The 20,710-nt window shown below is 41.5% G+C and overlaps 7 protein-coding genes across 12 annotated transcripts; 3 read left to right on the top strand and 4 right to left on the bottom strand.

Annotated features, from left to right (window-relative positions):
* Positions 1-3,073, bottom strand: LOC113202044 (protein CUSTOS-like). The gene is made up of 5 exons (XM_026416099.2): positions 2,786-3,073; positions 2,277-2,418; positions 1,933-2,199; positions 1,574-1,814; positions 1-1,484 (listed from the first exon to the last, which is right to left on the bottom strand). The coding sequence occupies exons 1-5, from the start codon at positions 2,880-2,882 to the stop codon at positions 882-884; spliced, it is 1,350 nt and encodes a 449-aa protein (XP_026271884.1). The 5' UTR covers positions 2,883-3,073; the 3' UTR covers positions 1-881.
* An 89-nt stretch (positions 3,074-3,162) lies between these two features.
* Positions 3,163-4,376, top strand: LOC113202046 (actin-related protein 2/3 complex subunit 3). Its single transcript, XM_026416101.2, has 4 exons — positions 3,163-3,332; positions 3,522-3,704; positions 3,795-3,990; positions 4,071-4,376. Exons 1-4 carry the CDS (start codon positions 3,327-3,329, stop codon positions 4,226-4,228), a joined length of 543 nt encoding a protein of 180 aa, XP_026271886.1. The 5' UTR covers positions 3,163-3,326; the 3' UTR covers positions 4,229-4,376.
* LOC113202045 (glutamine amidotransferase-like class 1 domain-containing protein 1) lies at positions 4,242-6,204 on the bottom strand. Its single transcript, XM_026416100.2, has 7 exons — positions 6,021-6,204; positions 5,781-5,857; positions 5,593-5,698; positions 5,411-5,518; positions 5,187-5,332; positions 4,539-4,747; positions 4,242-4,461 (listed from the first exon to the last, which is right to left on the bottom strand). Exons 1-7 carry the CDS (start codon positions 6,067-6,069, stop codon positions 4,437-4,439), a joined length of 720 nt encoding a protein of 239 aa, XP_026271885.1. The 5' UTR covers positions 6,070-6,204; the 3' UTR covers positions 4,242-4,436.
* A 691-nt stretch (positions 6,205-6,895) lies between these two features.
* On the top strand, positions 6,896-9,971 carry LOC113201917 (protein adenylyltransferase SelO, mitochondrial). 3 transcript variants are annotated; one of them, XM_026415894.2, is made up of 9 exons: positions 6,896-7,150; positions 7,321-7,493; positions 7,581-7,843; positions 7,926-8,056; positions 8,143-8,348; positions 8,425-8,528; positions 8,604-8,757; positions 8,838-9,213; positions 9,297-9,971. In XM_026415894.2, exons 1-9 carry the CDS (start codon positions 7,072-7,074, stop codon positions 9,533-9,535), a joined length of 1,725 nt encoding a protein of 574 aa, XP_026271679.1. In that variant the 5' UTR covers positions 6,896-7,071; the 3' UTR covers positions 9,536-9,971. The 3 variants fall into 3 exon arrangements, with proteins under 3 accessions (XP_026271679.1, XP_026271680.1, XP_026271681.1); XM_026415895.2 differs by having other exon boundaries at positions 6,896-7,215; XM_026415896.2 differs by having other exon boundaries at positions 6,896-7,249.
* LOC113201918 (mitochondrial import inner membrane translocase subunit Tim22) lies at positions 9,972-11,177 on the bottom strand. Its single transcript, XM_026415897.2, has 4 exons — positions 10,931-11,177; positions 10,621-10,808; positions 10,458-10,530; positions 9,972-10,279 (listed from the first exon to the last, which is right to left on the bottom strand). Exons 1-4 carry the CDS (start codon positions 11,139-11,141, stop codon positions 10,200-10,202), a joined length of 552 nt encoding a protein of 183 aa, XP_026271682.1. The 5' UTR covers positions 11,142-11,177; the 3' UTR covers positions 9,972-10,199.
* A 254-nt stretch (positions 11,178-11,431) lies between these two features.
* LOC113201916 (protein regulator of cytokinesis 1) lies at positions 11,432-16,719 on the top strand. 4 transcript variants are annotated; one of them, XM_052272822.1, is made up of 15 exons: positions 11,432-11,643; positions 11,942-12,074; positions 12,175-12,273; positions 12,360-12,509; positions 12,597-12,713; positions 12,822-12,974; positions 13,083-13,247; positions 13,320-13,543; positions 13,619-13,766; positions 13,834-13,992; positions 14,066-14,170; positions 14,258-14,365; positions 15,112-15,225; positions 15,352-15,400; positions 15,819-16,069. In XM_052272822.1, exons 1-15 carry the CDS (start codon positions 11,603-11,605, stop codon positions 15,917-15,919), a joined length of 1,866 nt encoding a protein of 621 aa, XP_052128782.1. In that variant the 5' UTR covers positions 11,432-11,602; the 3' UTR covers positions 15,920-16,069. The 4 variants fall into 4 exon arrangements, with proteins under 4 accessions (XP_052128782.1, XP_026271676.1, XP_026271677.1 ...); XM_026415892.2 differs by having other exon boundaries at positions 11,437-11,643; positions 14,258-14,476; XM_026415891.2 differs by lacking the exon at positions 15,352-15,400 and having other exon boundaries at positions 11,435-11,643; positions 15,819-16,719.
* Positions 16,720-16,721: 2 nt separating this feature from the next.
* On the bottom strand, positions 16,722-20,704 carry LOC113201977 (mucin-12-like). Its single transcript, XM_026416001.2, has 10 exons — positions 20,573-20,704; positions 20,343-20,496; positions 20,007-20,264; positions 19,804-19,931; positions 19,266-19,715; positions 18,793-19,177; positions 18,392-18,717; positions 17,670-17,799; positions 17,274-17,578; positions 16,722-17,193 (listed from the first exon to the last, which is right to left on the bottom strand). The coding sequence occupies exons 1-10, from the start codon at positions 20,594-20,596 to the stop codon at positions 17,011-17,013; spliced, it is 2,343 nt and encodes a 780-aa protein (XP_026271786.2). The 5' UTR covers positions 20,597-20,704; the 3' UTR covers positions 16,722-17,010.
* Positions 20,705-20,710: the final 6 nt, after the last annotated feature.

Raw genomic sequence — 20,710 nt, 5'->3', positions numbered from 1 at the left:
TTTAGTTTCTCTCTTTTCTTCAACCTCTTTACACGTTATATTTTCAGTTTGAATTACACCAACTGATCTTCATATGTGAAGAATGTTCAGTTACATCAACACCTGAGTCAAGTGCTGTAACTACATACATAGTATATACGACATGAAACAAGTTATAAGTCCATAAAATTTATCAGGTACATTGAATGTGCAGAACTAATGTCAAGCTTAACCAACATTAATTCTAGAAGGAAGACAGTACAAAAAGTTTGATTATTAATTCGTTCAGCTACATCTACTTGAAGTATTTGTACATGTATTTGTACACTTTTGCTCATACAAAAGATAAACTAACTCTTACTCAATGACAGTGTAGCATGGAACCAGTCATTTTCTTTCATATCATATAAGTTGATGAATGACAGTAGTACAGAATTTAGATGTTTATTATTGGCTACACTCAAATAATTTTGGAAGAGGTACCAATTCCTAACAATTCCAGTCTTACATATTGCTAGGGCACAAGTATTAAAAGGATGATGACTATGTATTTCATTACAGTCCACCATAAAATAACAAAACCATTAAAAGGCTGAACCATACGGGCAGTAAATATAACATATAATAATGTATGATGAAACACAACAGCCAATTAAACATAGTTCATTTTAAGAATGATTACAATGGCCAAAAGAGAAGAAATTTCACAGCCACAACAGCTTCCAAAATTTTTCAGCCTCATATAATTCTCAAGAAAGACTAGATTGTCAGTGGAGACACAAAAAGAGCGAAACAAAATACTATTCTTGATTGATTAACCACATGGTTACTTACTGACAGAAGTCCAGTTTTGCTTACCACTTTGTAATTACAGCATAGCTTATAAATGCAATGAAAGGCATTTAAGAGGCTTCAGTGGGAGTCATCATTAATTTAGCAAGATCTTCAGAAAGGCGGAGAACCTTCTTAGTTATTTTTTTCTTAGAGTCTCTTTTGGAAACTCTAGATGATTTATTCTTTTTCTTCTTAAGAAAACCGTCTACAGGCTGCTTGAAATCTTTTGCACGAGCTTCTCTCTTGGCCTTTCGTTTTATCCTCTTTTCCCTGCGTTTCCATTTTTCAATCATCTCTCCATCTTCCTCTTCAATAAGCCCAGGTACACAGTCCCTTATCAGGTCACTTTCTTCAGCTTTTTTCTCTTCAACTCGTAGGCGTTTAGGCTTTTTCCTTCTTTCTTTCTTTGCCTTCTTCCTCTCCTCCACAACATCCTCAACCTCTGTAGTTTCAGTAGTAGCATCCTCTGAATGTTGTTCTTTTCTTCGTTTTTTCTTCTTCAGCTTCTTCTTTTTACATTTATGATGTTTACTAGATGTGTCAGCTTGAGAATCTGAGCCAATACTAACAACAGAGCTGAAGGAGGCTGCTAGTTCAGATTCTAGATGTGATGGTTTCCTCCTACTTAAATTTAAGCATGCCATATCATCTTTGGCTCTCAAGTTTACAACCTGTAAAAAAATTAAATTCATTATTAACAAAAAATATACAAGGATGATCGATTGTTCTTTGCTCTGAAGCTTGATGAGTAAAAATATACCTCTTTGGAATTATTGTTGCTGGAACCTATCTCAGTGAGTGATTCATATCCTCGAGATATGTCATCCTTCACGGGCACTAAGATACCAGATTTATTCATGACACATCTTTCTATTTTCCCTTCTTTGCTGGTCCATCCTTTGGTGGCAGCTCCACTTAGGACCCAATCTGACGACACTGCTGCAGCAGAAAGCTTCTGCATATCATCACTATCACTATCCTCACTGCTGGACTCACTGCCACTGTTAACAAAGACACAACTATTACCTTTAACACAATGAATTATCATCAAAATCTTATTATTTCTTGCAAAAAGTGACCACGGGATGTACATGATGAAAAGAAAAGAAAGACACAAACCTTGAAAAGCTAGCAAACTTGCGCCCTCTTTTTCTTCTCCGATTCAATGGGGGAGTTATATTCATGTTTGATAAAAAGACAGCTGAAGCCCCAAACAAGCGGACTCCTCCACTGTTGGATTCTTCTTCCGATTCCTTACACTTTCCTGCAGAGTTGTGTCTTTTTGGCTTCAAAATATGCCTCGATTGATCTTGCCCTTCTAATTTCTTTGTTGTTTCTTTAATTTTTTGGTCATTTCTAACACCAAAATCATTTATATCTAATTGACTGCAACAGAAAGATAGATAAAACCAAAACAACCCATTAAACGAGAAGATGTATAAACAGGGGAAAGAGAAAAATACCTGTCAAGAAGTTTAGTAAGATGCTTAGCAACATGTGACTGAAATTCTGGAGTCACACGAATTTCTTTGCGGAAGCTCTCATCTTCCTCTTCAATAATGCGTTGGGATGGTGGTACGACAGTTAAATTGTCCTCTTTCGACACTGAAACAAATGTATATTATGCTTCTTTGATTATTGGCGCTATTTTTTTCAAGGTACAAAATATGCGCACAAAGCTTTATTTTTTTTAGGTGTTGAATAATGTACAAATTCACTAGCTTCTGGAATAGGAAGACAACGCCCGATTTGAAAGTACATGAGTAAAGAAAACATAACTCAAGGATTCTTAGCACACTTCTTTAAGTTGATGTCTATGCACAATTAGCACCAGTCTCATGTGGAAAGTCTGTTTCCTACAGGTGGCTACAAAAAGACAATTAAACTGACAAAGTTCACCCTTAAAGAATTTGAAAATTTCCCTAAACGAGTTACAACAAGGGATCAACAGAAGAGGAAACAATGTTAGTACCTTGTCTTCCTTTATAAAGAGAATCATTGTAAAGTGTGGTGTCTGCCGCTTCTTGGAATTTCGACAAATCTTCCTCGGACGAAGAAGATGATGGCATGGTTGAACGGTAAAATTAATGACAAGCTGGTGTCCAGCTTTCACGCCACGACATATATTCAGTTCTATCGTATCATGAAACGGAAGATAGCCACTTCCAATGCACGAAAGGACAAAAAGTATAACCCCCGCAGTTTCGTTGTGTTGCGGACGCTGACCAGACCACCACACACACACACTACTTTACCAACTTTCTTTCGGGCTTTCGGCCCTCCGCTAGATGTCGCCCGTGTCGCCTCAATTCCAATATGAATCTTTCGTCACTGTGCTGTGACTAATTACGATTGCACTGATTGCGATTGGGGTGGGTGGGGTTGTTTTCGTCGAAGTCGAACTGTCACTGAGTGTTTTGCTTGGTGTGGCTCAGATAATTTTTAGACTTGCAATTCAAACTGTCAGGTGGTCTGAACAACTTTTCATTGACTTTTTCAATCCTCAAGTGACAATGCCTGTGAGTTCCTCTTTACATTCATTCAGTTTTGACTTATGTTGTTTGCAGGTTAGGAGTACTGTGCTAAGAACTGTTTGTTGTTTATATGAATTCTTAGTGATGGCTCTCAGCGGTCTCACTAAATCTGTATTAACAACTTTTTTTTTCAAAAAAATTCTCACATTCTGTTGTATTTTTTAAAATTGTAAGGCATACCATTCCACGCTACTGGACCACAATGCTGTAGTTGGGAACATGGCATTGCTCCCAATAAAAACCCAACATCGGGGTCCAGCCCCATCTTTTACTGGTGCTCCCACTGATATGGATGTCATTGATGAGGCACTTTATTACTTCAAGGCTAACGTTTTCTTTCGCACCTATGAAATTAAGGTAAAATCTGCGTTAGTTCATTGTGTCTGTATCTGTAGCTAGATATAAAAGTAAATCTCAGAACACTGTTAATTTACTTTGTGGTTTCAGAGTGAATCAGACAGGGTACTAATCTACCTAACTCTGTATATTACTGAGTGTCTCAAAAAACTTTCCAAATGCTCAAACAAAAATCAGGGCATGCAGGAAATGTACACTTTAGCTATATCTCGTTTCGACTTGCCTGGTGAAGCTGGTTTTCCCTTAAATTCTGTTTATGCTAAACCATCTAGCCCAAGTGAAGCAGGTATGATCAAACAAATTGTTGCAACGACAAATAGTTAGTTTTGAAATTTACTTTATTTTTGAAAATCTACCTCTTTCCAGATCTTATGAGACAGTATCTTATTCAACTAAGGCAAGAAACTGGAATGAGAGTGTGTGAGAAAGTCTTTGGCACAGAGGATGGAAAGCCCTCAAAATGGTGGCTTTGCTTTGCCAAGAAGAAATTCATGGATAAATCATTGAGTGGACCAGGTCAATAATGAGGCATGTACATAATTTGTACAAAGAGAGAATTTATTATTTTCCTCTTGATGGACTTGTGATGGAAATGCTGCTGTTAATCCACCTATGTTTTAACAGTTCAGTGTGTCAAGAGTGGTTTAAAAATTCAATAAAAAATCTATTATATTTGAAGATAACTTCTTTAAGCTCCTCAAAGGAGGTCAGAAATCTAAAAGTTATAATGTATTATTTTCCTACAGCTTTTCCTTGCCTAGAAACAAACAGAACTCTTAAGTTTCAATGTTCGTGAAGAGGAACTGTATTAGTGATACTCTCCTTAAAACTTACCTTTGATTTGCCAGCAAAACTAAATTCTGTACTGCAGTTATGGTTGAAGCTTCATTCTGACCAGTGACGAGATGACGATCAACCACCACATGAACTGCCCCACTTTCTCCACTGGCACTAAAAGACCCTCCTCTGTCCCTCACCTCATCTTCCACAATTACTGGTAAGGTACCAAAATTGGGACCACATGCTAATTCACACACTGTAGACTGTAAACAATAGGTTGGTGATTTAGATTAAAACACATTGTGTCACACTTTCAATTATTTTGAAACAATCATCTAGTAGCCAAGTATGAGCCGAACTTTTCAGGCCTGTTCTTTTTTTTAAAAGTGGCCTAATAATGGGTAATTGGCCCTCATTGTGTAGACCCCATAATATACCTTCTAAAGGGGAAGGGTAATCAACACAAACTTGTTGCGTAAATTCAGTTACAAATGGGCCCAAAATAATAGGATGCCAAAAAGAGTTCTGTTACACAAAAAGTACAAGGAGCAGTTTTATCCCCTCAAGCCTATAGGTATAAATAATCAAGCGCCATTTCAGCTTCCTAGCGAGCCTAAGCCCATGAAGGGCATAACATGATGTGTTTAGTTAGGGGTCTCTGTAATTAGAGTGAAATATAAAAACAAAAATTAAGCTACTTACTCCAGTCATTGAGTAGGATTTGAACAGCCAAGATGAATTTTTTTGTTTTTCAGATTGATAATCAATTGTTTGTTTCTGAGACTCTTTAGGGATGTCAACACAGGAAAGGAGGGCTGCCACACCAAGGCCAACAGCACAAACTAATTCTGCAAAATTAGGAAATAGTCATGGTTTTCACTTTGAAATAATCTCATCACAAGAGGAAGAATACAAAAAATTCCTACTTCGATCTTTGAGAAACTGAGCCAGAATTTCACCCAAAGTCGTGTTATTGGCAAGATCGTGAACAGCCCCAGGACAGTGGGGAACAATAAGGCACGAATAACGTTGAGCTGTAGATATTAATTAGAAATTAATGCATTATGAAAAACAAGTTTCTTGAGCTATATCATTCAAGAAAGTTTACCATCAATGACTTCTAGGCACAGTGGAACTGAAAATGGTTTGGTATTAAAATCACTTAACCAGCGACGACTTTGGTCATCTGTACTTGAAAATTCTGGCTGCTTCCCCTGAAACCAGAAAATTATTATTGGTCTCTGGTGCAGAGTCGAGTCAAGTCAAGTATCTGGAGGTAAATCAATTCACTCTTACGCCAGCTGTTGCTAGCTGAACATTAAAAGCTGTGTGAGTCATAGTAAAGCACTGGATGAATGACTGAGCAGATACACCTATAATATCGCAACAGAGAAAAAGGTATCAATGAGACTTTGTCAAATAAAGGCTTCATGTTTTTTTAAAATTTATTATTAATTAATTAATTTGACAGATATGGTTAGACTATGTTAGACTATGTTGTGTTCTTTTAACTAGAAAAATGGTAATGCCACTGACCTTCCCTGCTGAGAACAATCAAACAGTTGAGCTTTGCGTTGGATGTCATACTTCCAATAAATTTATTGGTTGTTGAACCAATAAAATCAAATACAGAGAGAAACTCTTCAGGCAGCACCAAAACATTTGACAAGTCCAGCCACCGACATCCGAACCCCCCAAACTCAAACTCGAAACGAAAACCGAACCGAAGCCCCGAAGAAGCCCGAAGCAAGCGAACTCGGCGAAGGCGAAAGGCGAGACGGAATCTGCCGAGTGCGGCTTTCTAAGCAGAAGCGCGCTCATTTTTAAACGGCTGAACGGCCTGAACGGCTGTGTTAAAGACAGAGACAGTACTTGCACAATAAGGCTTGCACTATTATACTTCTATACAAACCCATAAACCTACGCAACTTAATATTTTACGACTAGAAGACTGTTTACTAAAATATTTTAACTGCATTTGTGAGCAAATTTGGAATTAAAAACAAGCAAGTTTGGACAATCCTTTGCGCAGAGATAACTGCCTCTACTGATATAACTGGGAAAAGACGATTGTTTAACTTTTGGGGGGAGGAGGCTGTAGAAGGCGATCTATTCCAAATTAAACAAAGCGAAGTAAAATAGAATAGGAAAAGAGTCACGGCAGCTAGCTAGTTGTTTCGAATTTCGTGGGCAAAGGTACTACCAAGTCTACCAGCATACGCACACTCCACTTGACTACCGTAAATTGTCTATCACCGCTTATCGCACTTCCTCATCGGTGCTATTTGGAGTAAAAAGTAATATTATCTAGTCAAACAGAGGACTGTTTTTCATTTCAGGCCTATATTGGATGTGAACGATGATCAGTAATTGTATTCAAGTTTATGAGGTTTGTGTTACTTTACTTGTGCTTCCGTCATCAAGCTGTCAGCTGTCAAATGATTGTGCAAGGCGAGCCATCTTATTTTCTTTTCAATTTTAGATTGTAATGGTACATGTTTCCTTGTGGCTGGCTGAAACAGATAAACCGATAAACGTAGCAGCAAGACTCCAATTTATTAAGAATATCTGAAACATTTCTTTTGTGATGTGGAAGGCATTGTGTCATTCTAGGCAATGCGCTCTTCTTAAAAGCACAACAGTTGAGCCTGTGTTCCTTTTGTCAGGTACACATTTCACTTAAAGTGAGACAATCCAAACATTTATAAAAATACAAAACCAAATTATTGAGGTTTGGTTTCCAATAATTTTATACCTTTTCCAATGTAAATTGATTTTTGTTATGGCAATAATACTGTCAATTCTCAACTTTCAAACTTGTTATAATATTTTTCAGGATTTTTCTACACCATGGGGGAATCTCGACGCTGCCACTTGAAAGAAATAGAGCCAGAGGAATCACAGCTGAAAAAATCCATGGCAGAATGGCAGTTTGCACCTTCCTCGGTTCTGGAAAACAATCTTCCAATTGACTCAGATACAGAAACTTACATCTGCTCGAATGTGAAGGTGAAACCTATGAATCCTAATTGTACATTTCAAGTGTTATATTTTTGTCATTGAGTTTTAGATTTTTATTCCTCATTTTATTTCCAGGGTGTTATTTATTCCAGAGTGAAGCCATCACCATTAGTGAAAAATGTTAGGCTTGTTGCATATTCTAAAGATGTTTTAGTTAACATTTTAAATATGCATCCTAGTATTACTGAAACTGATGAATTTGTGAAATGGGTCGCTGGTAGTAATGTATTGAGCTCTTCCACCCCTTTGGCACACCGCTATGGGGGTCATCAGTTTGGGGCATGGGCAGGTCAATTGGGTGATGGACGTGCCATGTCATTAGGGGAACATATTTCACAGTAAGTCAATACTGCGAAAAACTCTTAACCCTCAATGTCATATAATTTTGCTTTAATTGAAAATGTCTTCAACTATTGTCAGTGATGGTAAACGCTGGGAGATTCAACTCAAAGGCAGCGGGCTTACTCCATACTCCCGTGGGGGTGATGGGCGTGCAGTTCTACGGTCTTCCATCAGGGAGTTCCTTTGTTCAGAAGCTATGCATGCTCTTGGTCAGTATAATTTAAACCCAGTCTCTATTTTCTAAAAGAATTGGAATATATTTCAAATAATTTAATTTGTTTTATTCTTTACTCAGGTATTCCTACTACTAGGGCTGCAGCAATAGTTGTAAGTGATGATGCTGTTATTCGTGATCAATTCTATGATGGAAGACCAGAAGTGGAGAAAGCCTCAGTTGTAATGCGAATTGCCCCATCTTTTTTGCGCTTTGGTTCATTAGAAATATTATCCAAAAATATTGAGCTATCTGAATTGAGAAGATTACTCAACTACATAATACAGGTACCCAGTCAGAAATTATATGTTTAGCTTTTGAATACCATAATATCTATTAACCATCATTCTTTAAAATACTCAGTTACGTCCTGACATAACAGAATGTGGGGATCAGAAATACTTTGTCTTACTTGAACAAATAATCCAAGAGAGCATCAACCTGGTTGTAGCATGGGCTAGTTTTGGGTAACTATCACATCAAGTTTTACTTCCATTATTTATTTATTTATTATCATATTTTTATTGATTACTTCCTTCTAGGTTTACTCATGGTGTACTAAACACAGATAACATGAGTATGTTTGGGGTAACCATCGACTATGGACCATTTGGATTCTTAGAGAAATTTGATCGAAACTATATTTGCAATTCTTCTGACAGTACTGGGCGTTATGCATTCTGTGACCAGTTGCCGGTAATTTATCTTCTGTTTTCCTGAATTTCCTGCGTGTTTCTTCCTTCTTCACAATTTTGAAAGATATCATCTAATTTTAGGTTGTGCAATGGAATTTGACAAAACTTTATATGGCAGTAAAAGTTTTACTATCAGAACCAGAACAGAAAAGAATAGAAGTGCTGCTAAGAAATGCTGTGGCAGCTGGAGAGGCACAATATGCAATGGCTTTTAATGAAAAATTGGGTTTTATCACAAACCCAAATATTACACCACAACTATCTCGTTTTCTCATTGAAATGATGGAAGAAACTGGAAGTGATTTCACTATGACATTTAGACAACTAGGATTTGTTACTATTGATGAAATGGCAGATGCCAAGGCCCTTGAAAAACACTGGTCTCTTAATATTTTGAGTAAACATTCAAAATATCTTGAATTTGTCTCTCTTTACAAACAGTGTATGGCTGTGGAAGGTTTGTACTGCTTTCTTTAATCTAAATTAATAATTTATCATAGGGTCAATTTTTGGTTTTCAGTGTTTGCTTTTTTCTTGAAGGTTTAAGTGATGAACAGCGACGCAGTAACATGATGACCAAGAATCCTCAATATGTTTTACGAAATTGGATGGCACAGCAAGCTATCAAGCAAGCTGATCAAAATGACTTTAGTGGTGTGAACTTCCTCCTAGAAATACTCAGCAAGCCTTTTACCATTAATGAAGAAGCTGAAAAAAAAGGATTTTCTGGTCCAACTCCTGCTTGGGCTGACTGTATACGAGTAAGCTGCTCAAGCTAAATTCTGTGGAGATTTGGTTTTTTCTTCGGCTGTGCAATGGAATGCTACTTCAGGCCTTTTTTTTCTTAAACCATTATGTTAAGTTTTTCATGTAATGTTTTAAAAGTAGTGTTATCTTATTTTAAAGCCTTTACTAAGATACCTGGTACTTTTAAGTGTGGAAAGTACTGAGTAGTTTTAACATTCCACTGTGATTCCGTTTTCAGAAACTTCAATGAACTTTACATCTGTAATGCACTTTCTAGATAAAATTGTCATGAAATAATGATTTTCTTGTCTGGTACACTGTTGTACACCTTATGGATAAAGTTGTAATGGAAATTGTGGTTTTTGAAATCAAATTCTGCTTGTTAACTGTGATTGATGCTTGTTAACTGTGCATGGTAAATTATTCTAGTCTTCAGTGAACCAAAACAAAAACTATCTTACATCAAAATTTTTGCTTTATCTTCACCTTTATTCCTATAACTTAAATACATATTGGATTAGAGCAACTCCCCTCCTTGAGTCATGAGTGACTCAGATCTTGCCTTGAAGCCTGATCAATAGAAAGATAGCCACACTCAGTATCTTCTAACAACTTTCAAAGGAAGGGATCATAAATTCTCTTTAAACTACCTACAATTAATTAAATCTTATAGAAAAGAAGCGCGGTTCAGGTACGTCAGTGACGCATGTAATAATCTATAACTGTTGAAAAGGCAGCGAATCCTGCAGCACCAAAGAGACCAGCTTTCAGCCCAGCTGGAAAAAAACACATTCATTATGTAAACTACTTTGACGACAGAAAGGGAAACATATGTAAGCCCACAAAGTTCCAGCAAAGCAGAAGAACCATAGGTTCTACAACGTACAAGCTTTGCCCACGACACTTTAGCTGACTACAGCTAAAAACTTGACATTTATTAACCTAACAAATTACCTCTAATACCAATTAATCCTCCTGTTACCCCTCCAGCATAGGTACCATTTTTCCAATCGGTTGTTCCGCGTGCCTGTAAAACAAGGATACTACAATACTTAAGAGAGAACAAGGCCATGTCAGCAAGAGATTAAATGTCATTTGTTTGAGAATTTGATCATACCGATTCAATAACACACTCAACTGCAGCAAAAACACCTCCAACCATTGCAAAATTTTTGGCATAACTTAAAGTAGTGGATTTCATGTCTCGGAAAACTTCCCTAGCAGTTTGTGTTGGAGCATCAGGAAGAGTTACTGGAGGATTAACACCTGCAGTGAATAAGCCAAATGCTGCACCAATGCCATATCCTGGAATGACATGAGAAGGCATGATAAGCTTTATTTAAGGCCACATCTGAGTACACTTAAATTAATCATCGGTCTGATAGATAGAAATTTAAAACTAAAAGAAATTTGGGGGAAAGACTAACCTAGGACCGTGCTTAAAGCTGACTTAAAGACACAACTTTCGAAAAAGGCTTCCACCATTTTTTCTTCATCTGTTTTTATTTTTACTGGTCCTGCTGTTCGTGGAATAATTATGTTTTCCCTTTGCCTTGGGCCATTTCCCACAAAATACCGGGCTACTGCGTCCCATTCTTCTGGTGTAAAAGTAACACGCTTTCTGCTAGAATCATCCATTTTTCCTGTTTACAATCTGGCCTGTGCCTTGCTGATTGGTTACAGCCGCCACAAACGCACAGCCATTTATTAATCGCGTTCTTATGAAGTATTTAAGTTTCTTATTTGTTTTCTTTTTCTTTCACACATTACATCCCGAAATAACTGTGAATTTCGTAGAAGAGTGATCTTTAATTGGGCTTACCTTCTCTACACGGAAACAAGAAATCACTTACTAACGTTGAAAACGTGAAAAACGAGAATACAAGCTGTTTTTTTGTTGTTTTTTTTTAGCCGCATCCCACCAAGACCCCACGGACCAATCAGAACACAGTTAGATTCAAATACGCCAAACTGGCGCGGCGCAGCAAAGGAGGAAAGACCGGGCTAAGCTAGTGTAACGGTTGGGGTTGGCGTGAACTGAGATACTTAGTTGGGATTATTAATATTTTCAAGGGAAGAATAGGTATCATTTTAGTGCCATGAAGTCCCCAAGATGTGTGGAGTCGCTGGACGCAGAAACGTAAGTGCTGCTTCTGTGGAAATTGATTTTCGGAATCGCCAATACTTTCTGTTCTGAGGCCTATTTTCGACCTTATAACGTGCATTTTGTTAATATTTTGCTTCGATACTTTTACGAAATAATATCTTTTTTTTTTTTTTCGTAAGATTATCATTTTCTCTTCACGTTAGTTGTGTCCAGTTTTAACAAGTCTTAATTAAACAAAATTAAGTTCTGGTCTACCCTTGTGTTTCCGTCTATGACAAATGAATTTCTGATGTTCAAAGTTGTGATTGGTTACTGTACATACTTTCAACAGGTTAGCTGTGTCCAACGATCTCCACAAAATGCAACTTAATGCTTTAAGAGAGCTGTTATCAATTTGGAGAGACATGGGTATCCATGGCGAAGCTAAGGATTCTAGACTTAAATCTGTTAGTTCCCATGTTTCGGTGAGTGACGTAAAAAACCTGGCGTTTTGTGTATGTTGTACCAAACTTATCCTTTTGCGAGTGCCTCTGACACCTTGTCTAAGATAGCCTGACTTTACAGCGGCTTCTGCAAGATATGGTTGAGGAGGAAAAAAATAACAAGTTGATGCTCGTTCAAAGAATAACACAGTATTGGAAAGATATCCGTAAGCTTGGCAAGGTTTGTTTTCTTATACCGATTTCCAACTCTTTTATTTATTTGATCAGTTCTTAGAAAATTTTCACATGCTAATACATTTTACACAGGAGTTGTCAGGGGAGACCATGAATATCCCAGAAGAACAATTAGATAGTACACCATTGTATCAAGTAGAGAAACGCCTTGCAGAGAAGTGGACAGGGATGCTGAAAGTAAAAGAAGAAAGAGTTGAACAGCTGGAAGATTTGCAAAAGAGGGTAATTTTATTTGATACTTGTTTTTCTATGATCAACTGTTCTTTTAGACTATAAGACTCATGCACATGTATTTGTAACTCTGCCCAGCTGGATGATGTCTGGTACAAACTTGGCAAGAAGGATTTGTCACCTTTCACTGGAGGAATCACGGAATTTGAAATTGAGGCACTTAAGTGCCGTGTACAACTGCTTGAGCAAGAAAGAGTAAGTGATACACACAACTCCTCCTGGTCTGTTTGGATCCGTTAACTATGTGCTTCACATAGTTGGCATAGGTTATTTATTTTTCTTAATAATTGTTTAAATTTTCAGGACCGTCTACAGACAGTCTTTGATGAAACAAGAAATGCAATTCAACAGATATTCAATGACTTGGATATGATGCCAACATTTCCATTTGATAAGATGGTTTTATGTGAGCCCAGTTCTTTCCTTTTTGATCATAAAAATATGGTTGATCTTAAGGTATATGGATTTTTTAATATATTTTTTTATACATCTCTTGGAAAGTGTAACACACATGCATTGCCTATTTTAACTTTTCTCTTAATTTGCAATTAATTTTGCCACCAGAAACTACATCAAAAAATGGAACAGAAGCTGTCTGACTCTAGAGATTCTGCTACTGAATTGCGTGAGAGATTGAGCAATCTGTGGGAGAGACTGCAAATCAGTAGTGAATATAGAGAAACGTTTTTGAATGCTCATCGAGGCTATTCTCATCCAACTCTATGTGCAGTATGTCAATCTCCGTTTTCCTTTTCTGTAATTTTAACTTGTTATTAGACTAATCCCCCTTTTTATGATTAGTTAAAGGAGGAACTTAAACGATGTGAAGCTCTTAAAAAGGCAAATATTGAGAACTTTGTCTGTCAACTCAGAGAAGAAATTGTTTCTTGGTGGGAACGTTGTTACTTCTCTGACCAGCAGAAAAATAAATTCCAAGCATTCTATTACACTGACTTTAATGAAGATGTGTTGGAATTACATGAACTTGAAGTCAACAAATTGAAGACCTATTATGAAAAAAACAGGCAAGTGCTCAATTCCTTGCCACTGATTTTAATGATGAAGCTTTATTTTTAATGCTGTGATAATTCCACTTCCAGGGATATATTTCAATTAGCTGATCAACGCAGTGAGCTTTGGGTAAAGATGCAGCAGTTAGAAGCCCGGGCCAATGACCCCAACCGTCTATTCAATAACAGGGGTGGTCAACTTCTTCGTGAAGAAAGGGAAAGGAATGTTCTTGCTAAGGTAATATTCAAATGATAAGTTTTATCTATTTGTATTCCAGTTTTTTCACCCCCTCCTTTGTTTCTAGACCTTGCCAAAGATTGAGGCAGAATTAAAGGATAGGCTACTTGTCTATCAGCAAGAAAATTCAACCCCTTTTTTGATTAATGGTGAAAACCTTCTTGACACTATCGAACAACAAAACAATGAAAGGCTGGGCATGAAAGAGTTGCAAAAGCAACTCAAGGTAATTATATCCTGATATACCCATGTTGTAAGGTTTTCTTATCTCTAGATGTGTTTTAATCTAATCATTTTAGAAAGTGACACGAAACAACCAACTTGAAATTGAATCCAAGTTGGGGTCCAAACCAGTTACACCAACATCAGTCAAGCGTGGAAGGTTGGGTCCTTCTACTCCAAGCGTATGTACATGAGATGGATTTGTTTTGAAAAACCTTTATATTTCAAAGTTGAATGTTTATGAAGTGTGAATTTCACTCATTCTGTAGATGCTAGGAGTCAGTCACAAGACATTATCATTGGCAGCGCGCAGTGCTCCGCCGAAGACAGAAGGTGTAACATTGAAGCGGAAAGCCGGCAATTCTCCAAATCCTAATGTAAGCAAAAAGTCTAAAGGGGGAATGAAGTCAAGCGAGAAGAAGGCTTCACGATCTGGAAACAAGTCAGGTCCCCGCTACAGTACATCTAAAATTCGGCGCTACGGGAAGGTTTGTCCCACCCAAAATTTGAAATTGAGTTTGGTGGCTTGGTTTTGTTTTTAATTTTAAATGCGCTTTTTGAGTCGTAACTTTATTTTTGATTAAATTTCTACTAAATTTGTTTTGGTGCACCTTGAGTTGTAATGTGTTTAGTTCACACAATAAGTTGTCTAATGATGTATTAAGGTAACACACACATTTTAATAAGGTTTAGTCAAATCATGTTGAGACTATCAGTTAGTTTTTAACCAGATCTTTTGTATTACCTAAATGCACTGGATAAAGTCTGTATGAGTAATTGAAATATCTCATAACAGAAGATCACATTGGATCCACATGATTGGTATTTTACATTGATGCACAGTACATTTGGGTTTTCTTTGCTGTCTTTCACTCTCCTTTAGTTGCTTGTGCATGCTAATACACGTTAAAGTACAAATTGCAAATTTGTAATGCCATGGTATTAAATGCATGGAATGTCATGGCTATTGAGTCGAATTTTCAGTCAGTTTTTGAATACTGACTATTTGAAATGCTTTACTAGCGCTATTCCTTGCATTGCTTTGTATTGATTTTCCACTGTCTTCTGTATATTTACTGTAACAGTCCCATGTGATAAATGTTAATTATTTGTGTACTTTCAGGTACCCTCTAGGACACAGGAATCAAACTCCAAAACAAGGCGTAACATTATGTCACATTTGCCCTCCGACAATTTAAGCATTGCTTCCGGCATTGGTCCATACAGTGAATTTCAGGTTTGTCTTATTTGATCATTAACCTTCTATCTATCTCCCATTCTGCTTTAAGGGGACTAGTGAGGTTAGATTTCTTGAATTGTCCAGAAAAAAGCTCTACAAAAAGTATTCTTTGATCTAATTTAGGCTGGCTCTATAATCAACAGCAGCATAATGCCAAGCTGTTCCCTGACTGGTTAGTACTCTTCCCAATCGCAGGGTTTGGAGTCTTAAATTTGGGATAGTTCTGTAGAGTAGGTAGTTTAGGAATATGTATCTCTTTCATGGTTACTTCGCTAGTTAACGTTAAAAATACTAATAAGGAATCTGACTCATTCTTACATTGTGTTAGTACTCTCTTAAATCAACAAATGATTACACATCTTTTGGAAATTTAATGAATTGCCAGTTCTATTGGGTAGCTCATTGGGTTATTTGGGTAGGTTCTTGCATGAAACTTTTGATAAATCTATTACATCATTTGGTTTTCGTCATCTTTGTATTGACTCAACTCACTGTATAGTTTTACTAGAATCACATATGGGCAATGGATTTTCCATATTTGTGAGGAGATAATTACTCAAATCATCATTCAAGTTTTTAATTTGTTTCAGAATCAGCTAGAGCTAATGAGTGTGGAGAAGGCCTGTCGGAGCTCTGTTGTTGGGAAAAATTGTCTCCGGGAGTTGAACACACCTGTACAGACACCATCTAGTGTGTCTTCCACAACAAAATTGACACTTACACCTGGAAGAATCACAACAGCTACCCATCTTACTGTTAAGCCAGCAACTTCATTCACAGTTACTCCTATGAAGCCTCCACGACGGAATGGTGCTTTTGCCACCCCTACTCCTACTCAAGTGAGAAGGACCAGCACTCGTTTGAATCTGAAAAGTCCAAATGTTAAATCACCTGCACCTGGCAATAGTGCCAGACTCACCACTCCCAGAAGTAGGCTTCCAATAGTTTTCTAGGTGTACTTACATTTTTTAATATTTTTTTATTGCAGTTTGAGATTTATTAGATGTATATGCCATTAATTTGTGATGGATAGTGATAAACTAATTGTGTATTGGGTGATGGAAACAAATACTTCAGTATTTTTATGTTAAATCATTCCTAAAATGTGAAATGTTATTCATAATAACATCGTTTATATTCTTATTTTTATTAGACTTGTACAAATACTTTTAGAACCCTATGTTTAATTGTGATTTACATATGAATGAACCAGTGTTTTAAAATTTATGTCTGCTGAAAGCACTGTGTAATGTATGTTGAAAATGTATTGTTTTATTATTAACATAGTATTTTAAACATGTAACCAAGTAGTGTTTTTGTTTCACTTAGCTTTGTTTCTCATCTGTCTGAGGCAAAATTTGCTTATGTATTCACTGCTCCTTTGAAGTATGCTAAACGTTTCAGTTACCATGTTGTATAGTAATTACTGCATTGTGCCTTATGTTTTATTATTTTTGTTTAATTCCAATAAAAGAAAGTAATTACAGTTCAGATATTCTATTTTTGTTGTATTTAAGTAGCATCTCAAAGTGCTTAAATTAACTAGTGCTTACTGACCAGAAGACTTAATTAATTTTCTCAAAGCACTTTCATGTTATCTACATTTTTACACTCCTTTTCAGTTTCGTCTGTATTATTTGTACTAGATTGGGTACTGGGGAGTAGTAAATACTCTGCTGACAATTCAGTTTGCACTCTCCATGCTCACACCGTTCAGTACTTTGCACCTACCCTCCCACCTCCCCACGAGAGTCAGATTGGTCGTGGTTGCGGTGAGGGTAGTCAAGTGAAGACTCTTGCAGCAATATAGCAGATGGCTAGAGTAAGAATTGATTCTCTATTGGAGAACAGGGCACTCGAGTCACTGCGGATTCGGCTGTACGCCTCACTGCCCGGCCCCACGAAGGGCTGTAAATTGGTTCGGTTGTAGTTCTCGTAATACCAGTTGTGCGTTTCACGGGATATCTGTGGAGCAAAAGCAGACATATTACAATGATGTGGTCCGAGTTGCCGCCAAGCTCTTCTCGTGTCGGCTCGCTCCTCACCTGCTTCTGAGGGCTGTCGCCTGCTGGACCGGGAGCCTCTGCGTAGTAGTAATGCGGGCCCTTGGCCGAGCGCGGGATGGGTCCTGACTGCGGGTCGTCGAGAGCGGGCCCGGGTGCGGGCCCCGGGCCCAGTCCAGCCAGCCCCGCTCCGGCACCCGAGGACGACATGGACACCCTAGTGACGGTGGAGCGCGAGTGGGATTGCAGGTGCGTCTCCGGGATGCCCGGAAGCTGGCCACCGGGCGCGAGGAGTGCCGATAACGCCGACCCGGGGCGCTCGTGGTAAGGCGACGCTGTCGTCCAGTCTGGAACACCCAATGGATACGGCTCAGCAATTGCGTGTCTCTGGATGGGGGGGTCCTCACTAGGTGCGGAAGGAAGCGCGGGGACACTTACCGTAAACTTCGTCCTCCGTCGTTGTGGAGAGCGTGGACGCCGCGATGTCGCCCAGGGAAGTTTCCAGGCTGGAGGGTGTCCGCCCCGAGTGCGCCAGTTCTCCGAGGTTGTAGATCACGGCCTGCTCCACCTGCGGACAGCCACACCGGCAGCCGTCGACGTCATCACCCGAAAAGTTTCTCCAGCCCCACCCCTTCCGCATCCGCATCCCAGTCGCAATCGACATCGCATGAACGCCGCTCGAGCGTGCGAATAGTAATCATGAAGTTAATTCCGCTCTTAAGCAGCAGAGTTAGGATACAGGGCGAATGACCCCCCCCCCATAAATTTGTTCTATAGTACCGGATTCAGGCGCGCGAGCGGGCTTGCCTACCGGCGCTCGCCTTGGCGCCTTACGGCCCCGTGCGAGTATACAACCCGTCCGCACGCAAGAATTTGGTACAGGATACCCCCCCTCCCAAATGTATTTCAGAATGAAGATAGTGGTGAATCGATCAGGAGAAGGAGTCAGAAAGAATAAATTTAGAAGAGGACAGTTGGCGTCGCTTTCGACAGACATGTATTGAGTCGTGCATAGAAACATCATTGAAAAGTAAGAAACAGAAAAACATACATCAAGTCCGGAAGGCAGAGGCACAGTAGCAGGATAGTAGTAGTCAGTTTTAGAAGAAAAGGTTGGAGAGACCCCTCTTTAGGGTGAGCGCCGCACTGTAGAGTTCTACCTCGACGGCCGGGTCGGTGGTGGTGGTTGCGGCTGCAGCGGGCAGCAGGGTACTGACGGTGGTTGCCGCCGTGGAGGTGGAGGCCGCGGTCGAGGCCTCCACCCTGGCCACGGTCGCGTGCGTCTTGCCGTGGTGCTGCTGGCCAAAGCCAGGTGGCCGCGTCGGGAAGGTCGACGACAGCCTCTCCCTGGAAGACGTCTCCCGCGAGGACGACGACGACTCGCGCGAGGAGTCTCGCGGCAGTTCACGTAGCGGCGCCGAGCCCCGGGGGATGGCGTCGTTGTCCTGGACGGAGACCACAGTGACGAAGCCTGGCGTGAGGCCTCCTGGGCAGAGGGAACGCCCATTGAAGCTCGGCCTGACAGGGAGACATCTCAACCTGGTCGTTGTAAAGTACTCACCCTCCCCGGGCCTCCGCTGGTACGAGGTCCTGACGCGGAGGTTCTCCTCGCTGCTGTGGTGTTGCTTGATCCGCTCCTCGTGTCCGTCGCGGAAGTTGTAGTTCTCCGTGACCACGACGGGCCCCGACGTGGAGGTGGGCACGAGTCCCACAGACGGGAAGTGCCTGTTGCCCGAGGCGATGTCCAGCTGCTGCCGGAAAATGTCCAGCTGCGGCGCGGCTGTCGGACCCAAGGGGCCGACGGGGGTGAAGCCCCCCGGGCCGGGCACGATGGGGCGGAAGCCCCCACTGACCGGGGACACCCGCACTACCGAAGCAGTGGCAACTGGGGCTCCCGTCGTCGGGGGCGCGCCCGGCGTCCCGTCCCTGGCCGTGACCGTCGCGTTCTGTGGGCGTTCAAGTTAAATTAGCTCAACTGTCCTGCTGAACGCCGTCGTAAAGAATTCGCCGCGCCCCTCGGAGAGAATCATTTACCTCCAGTTCTCCCGCCCGGGATGACACCGGTTTGCCATCAGTGTCCCTGGCGTGGCCAAATATCCCGCCAATGTTGAGGGACGGCATCTTGAGCGGAATACCGAAGAAGGTCAGTCCCCCGGGAGCGGCCGACCCTGCGGCCCCGGGGGGCATGCGCTTGGGGTCGTCGGCAGGGGTCATGCCCGGGCCCAGGCCGACGCCCGGAGGCCGGAGCTTGTTCCTGGTGCCGGCGTACAGGGTCGGGGTGTCGCCGGTGATGTAGTGCGAGCTCGTGGCGGGGCCGGCCGGGGCGGCCATGGCCGGTGTCGAGTGGCTGCCTACGGCCGTGGCAGTGGCGGGTGGCGTCGCCGTGACGGCCGCCGTGTGCAACGACGCTGTCTGACCCGGAGTCACTGAGTTGGGCGTCGCCACCAGCGAAGCGTTGTTCAACGCCGTCGCGTTCTCATCGACCTGCAACGAAATGTCGTTTAGATTCGTGTACTGCGCGCGTCTTGAAGGTCTACGACGCGGGGGCACGTCGCTTCACGGCTCTCCTCACCGGAACGTCCACGTATTCGTCGTAGAAGTACTCGGACTCCTCCGGCGAGGGCGCCACGTTCTGCTGCGGGGCTTGTGTCGAGCCGCGCACCTCCAGGGCCGTGGACACGATCTGCGACGTGCCGATCACTGAAACACGATGAGACAATGAGCTTCCCTGCCCTACTCGCCTCAGCTTCAGCCAGGTGCCTCGTCCTCCCTAACCGTTGGTGGGCGGCAGGTCGATAATCTCGGCGTCGCAGGCGGGGTTGTGGTGCTGCTGGCGCGCCGTGAGAGGGGCGGACTTGGCGGCCGCGTCGCACTCGGCGCGCGAGACGCGGATCTCCTTGACGAGCGAGCCGTCCGCGCAGCGCGGGCCGTCGTGGGCGGCCTGCGGGGCTTGCGCACCGGGCGCGCCCTGCTCCGTCTCCAGCAGCCAGGAATGCAGCCACAGTAGGTCGCACGAGCACGACAGCGGGTTACCTGGGCAGCGTCGCGTCGTCGAGAGTTAGTACACACACTTTTGCATCATCACTAAGAAGGGAATTCCCGCCGCCTTACCGTTCAATTGCAGCTGGGCCACGTTGTGCTTGAGGCGCTGGAAGGTGTTCTCGGGCAGGGAGGTCATCTTGTTGTTGTTAAGGCTGAGCACGCGCAAGCGGGGCATGTTGTTGAAGGGCACGCCCTGGATGTTGCAGATGCGGTTGTTGTCCATCTGCGGGGACGGTCGTACGCGCGTTAGAAATGTCAGGTGGCTGGGGGGTCGGTGCTGCGGGACGCAGCGTACGCACCTTGAGCTCGACGAGCCACTCCATGGAGTCCAGCGTCTCCGCCGCCACCCTCGACACGCGATTGTGCGACAGGTCCAGCACTTCCAGCGAGCGCAGCTGCTGGAGGCCGGCGTTCTCCAGCGCAGAGATCTGGTTGTA

The sequence above is a fragment of the Frankliniella occidentalis genome, unplaced genomic scaffold, assembly GCF_000697945.3.
Source record: "Frankliniella occidentalis isolate FOCC.00 unplaced genomic scaffold, Focc_3.1 Scaffold226, whole genome shotgun sequence".
NCBI classification, from domain to species: domain Eukaryota; kingdom Metazoa; phylum Arthropoda; class Insecta; order Thysanoptera; family Thripidae; genus Frankliniella; species Frankliniella occidentalis.
This window is presented reverse-complemented; position numbering and strand designations above follow the sequence as displayed.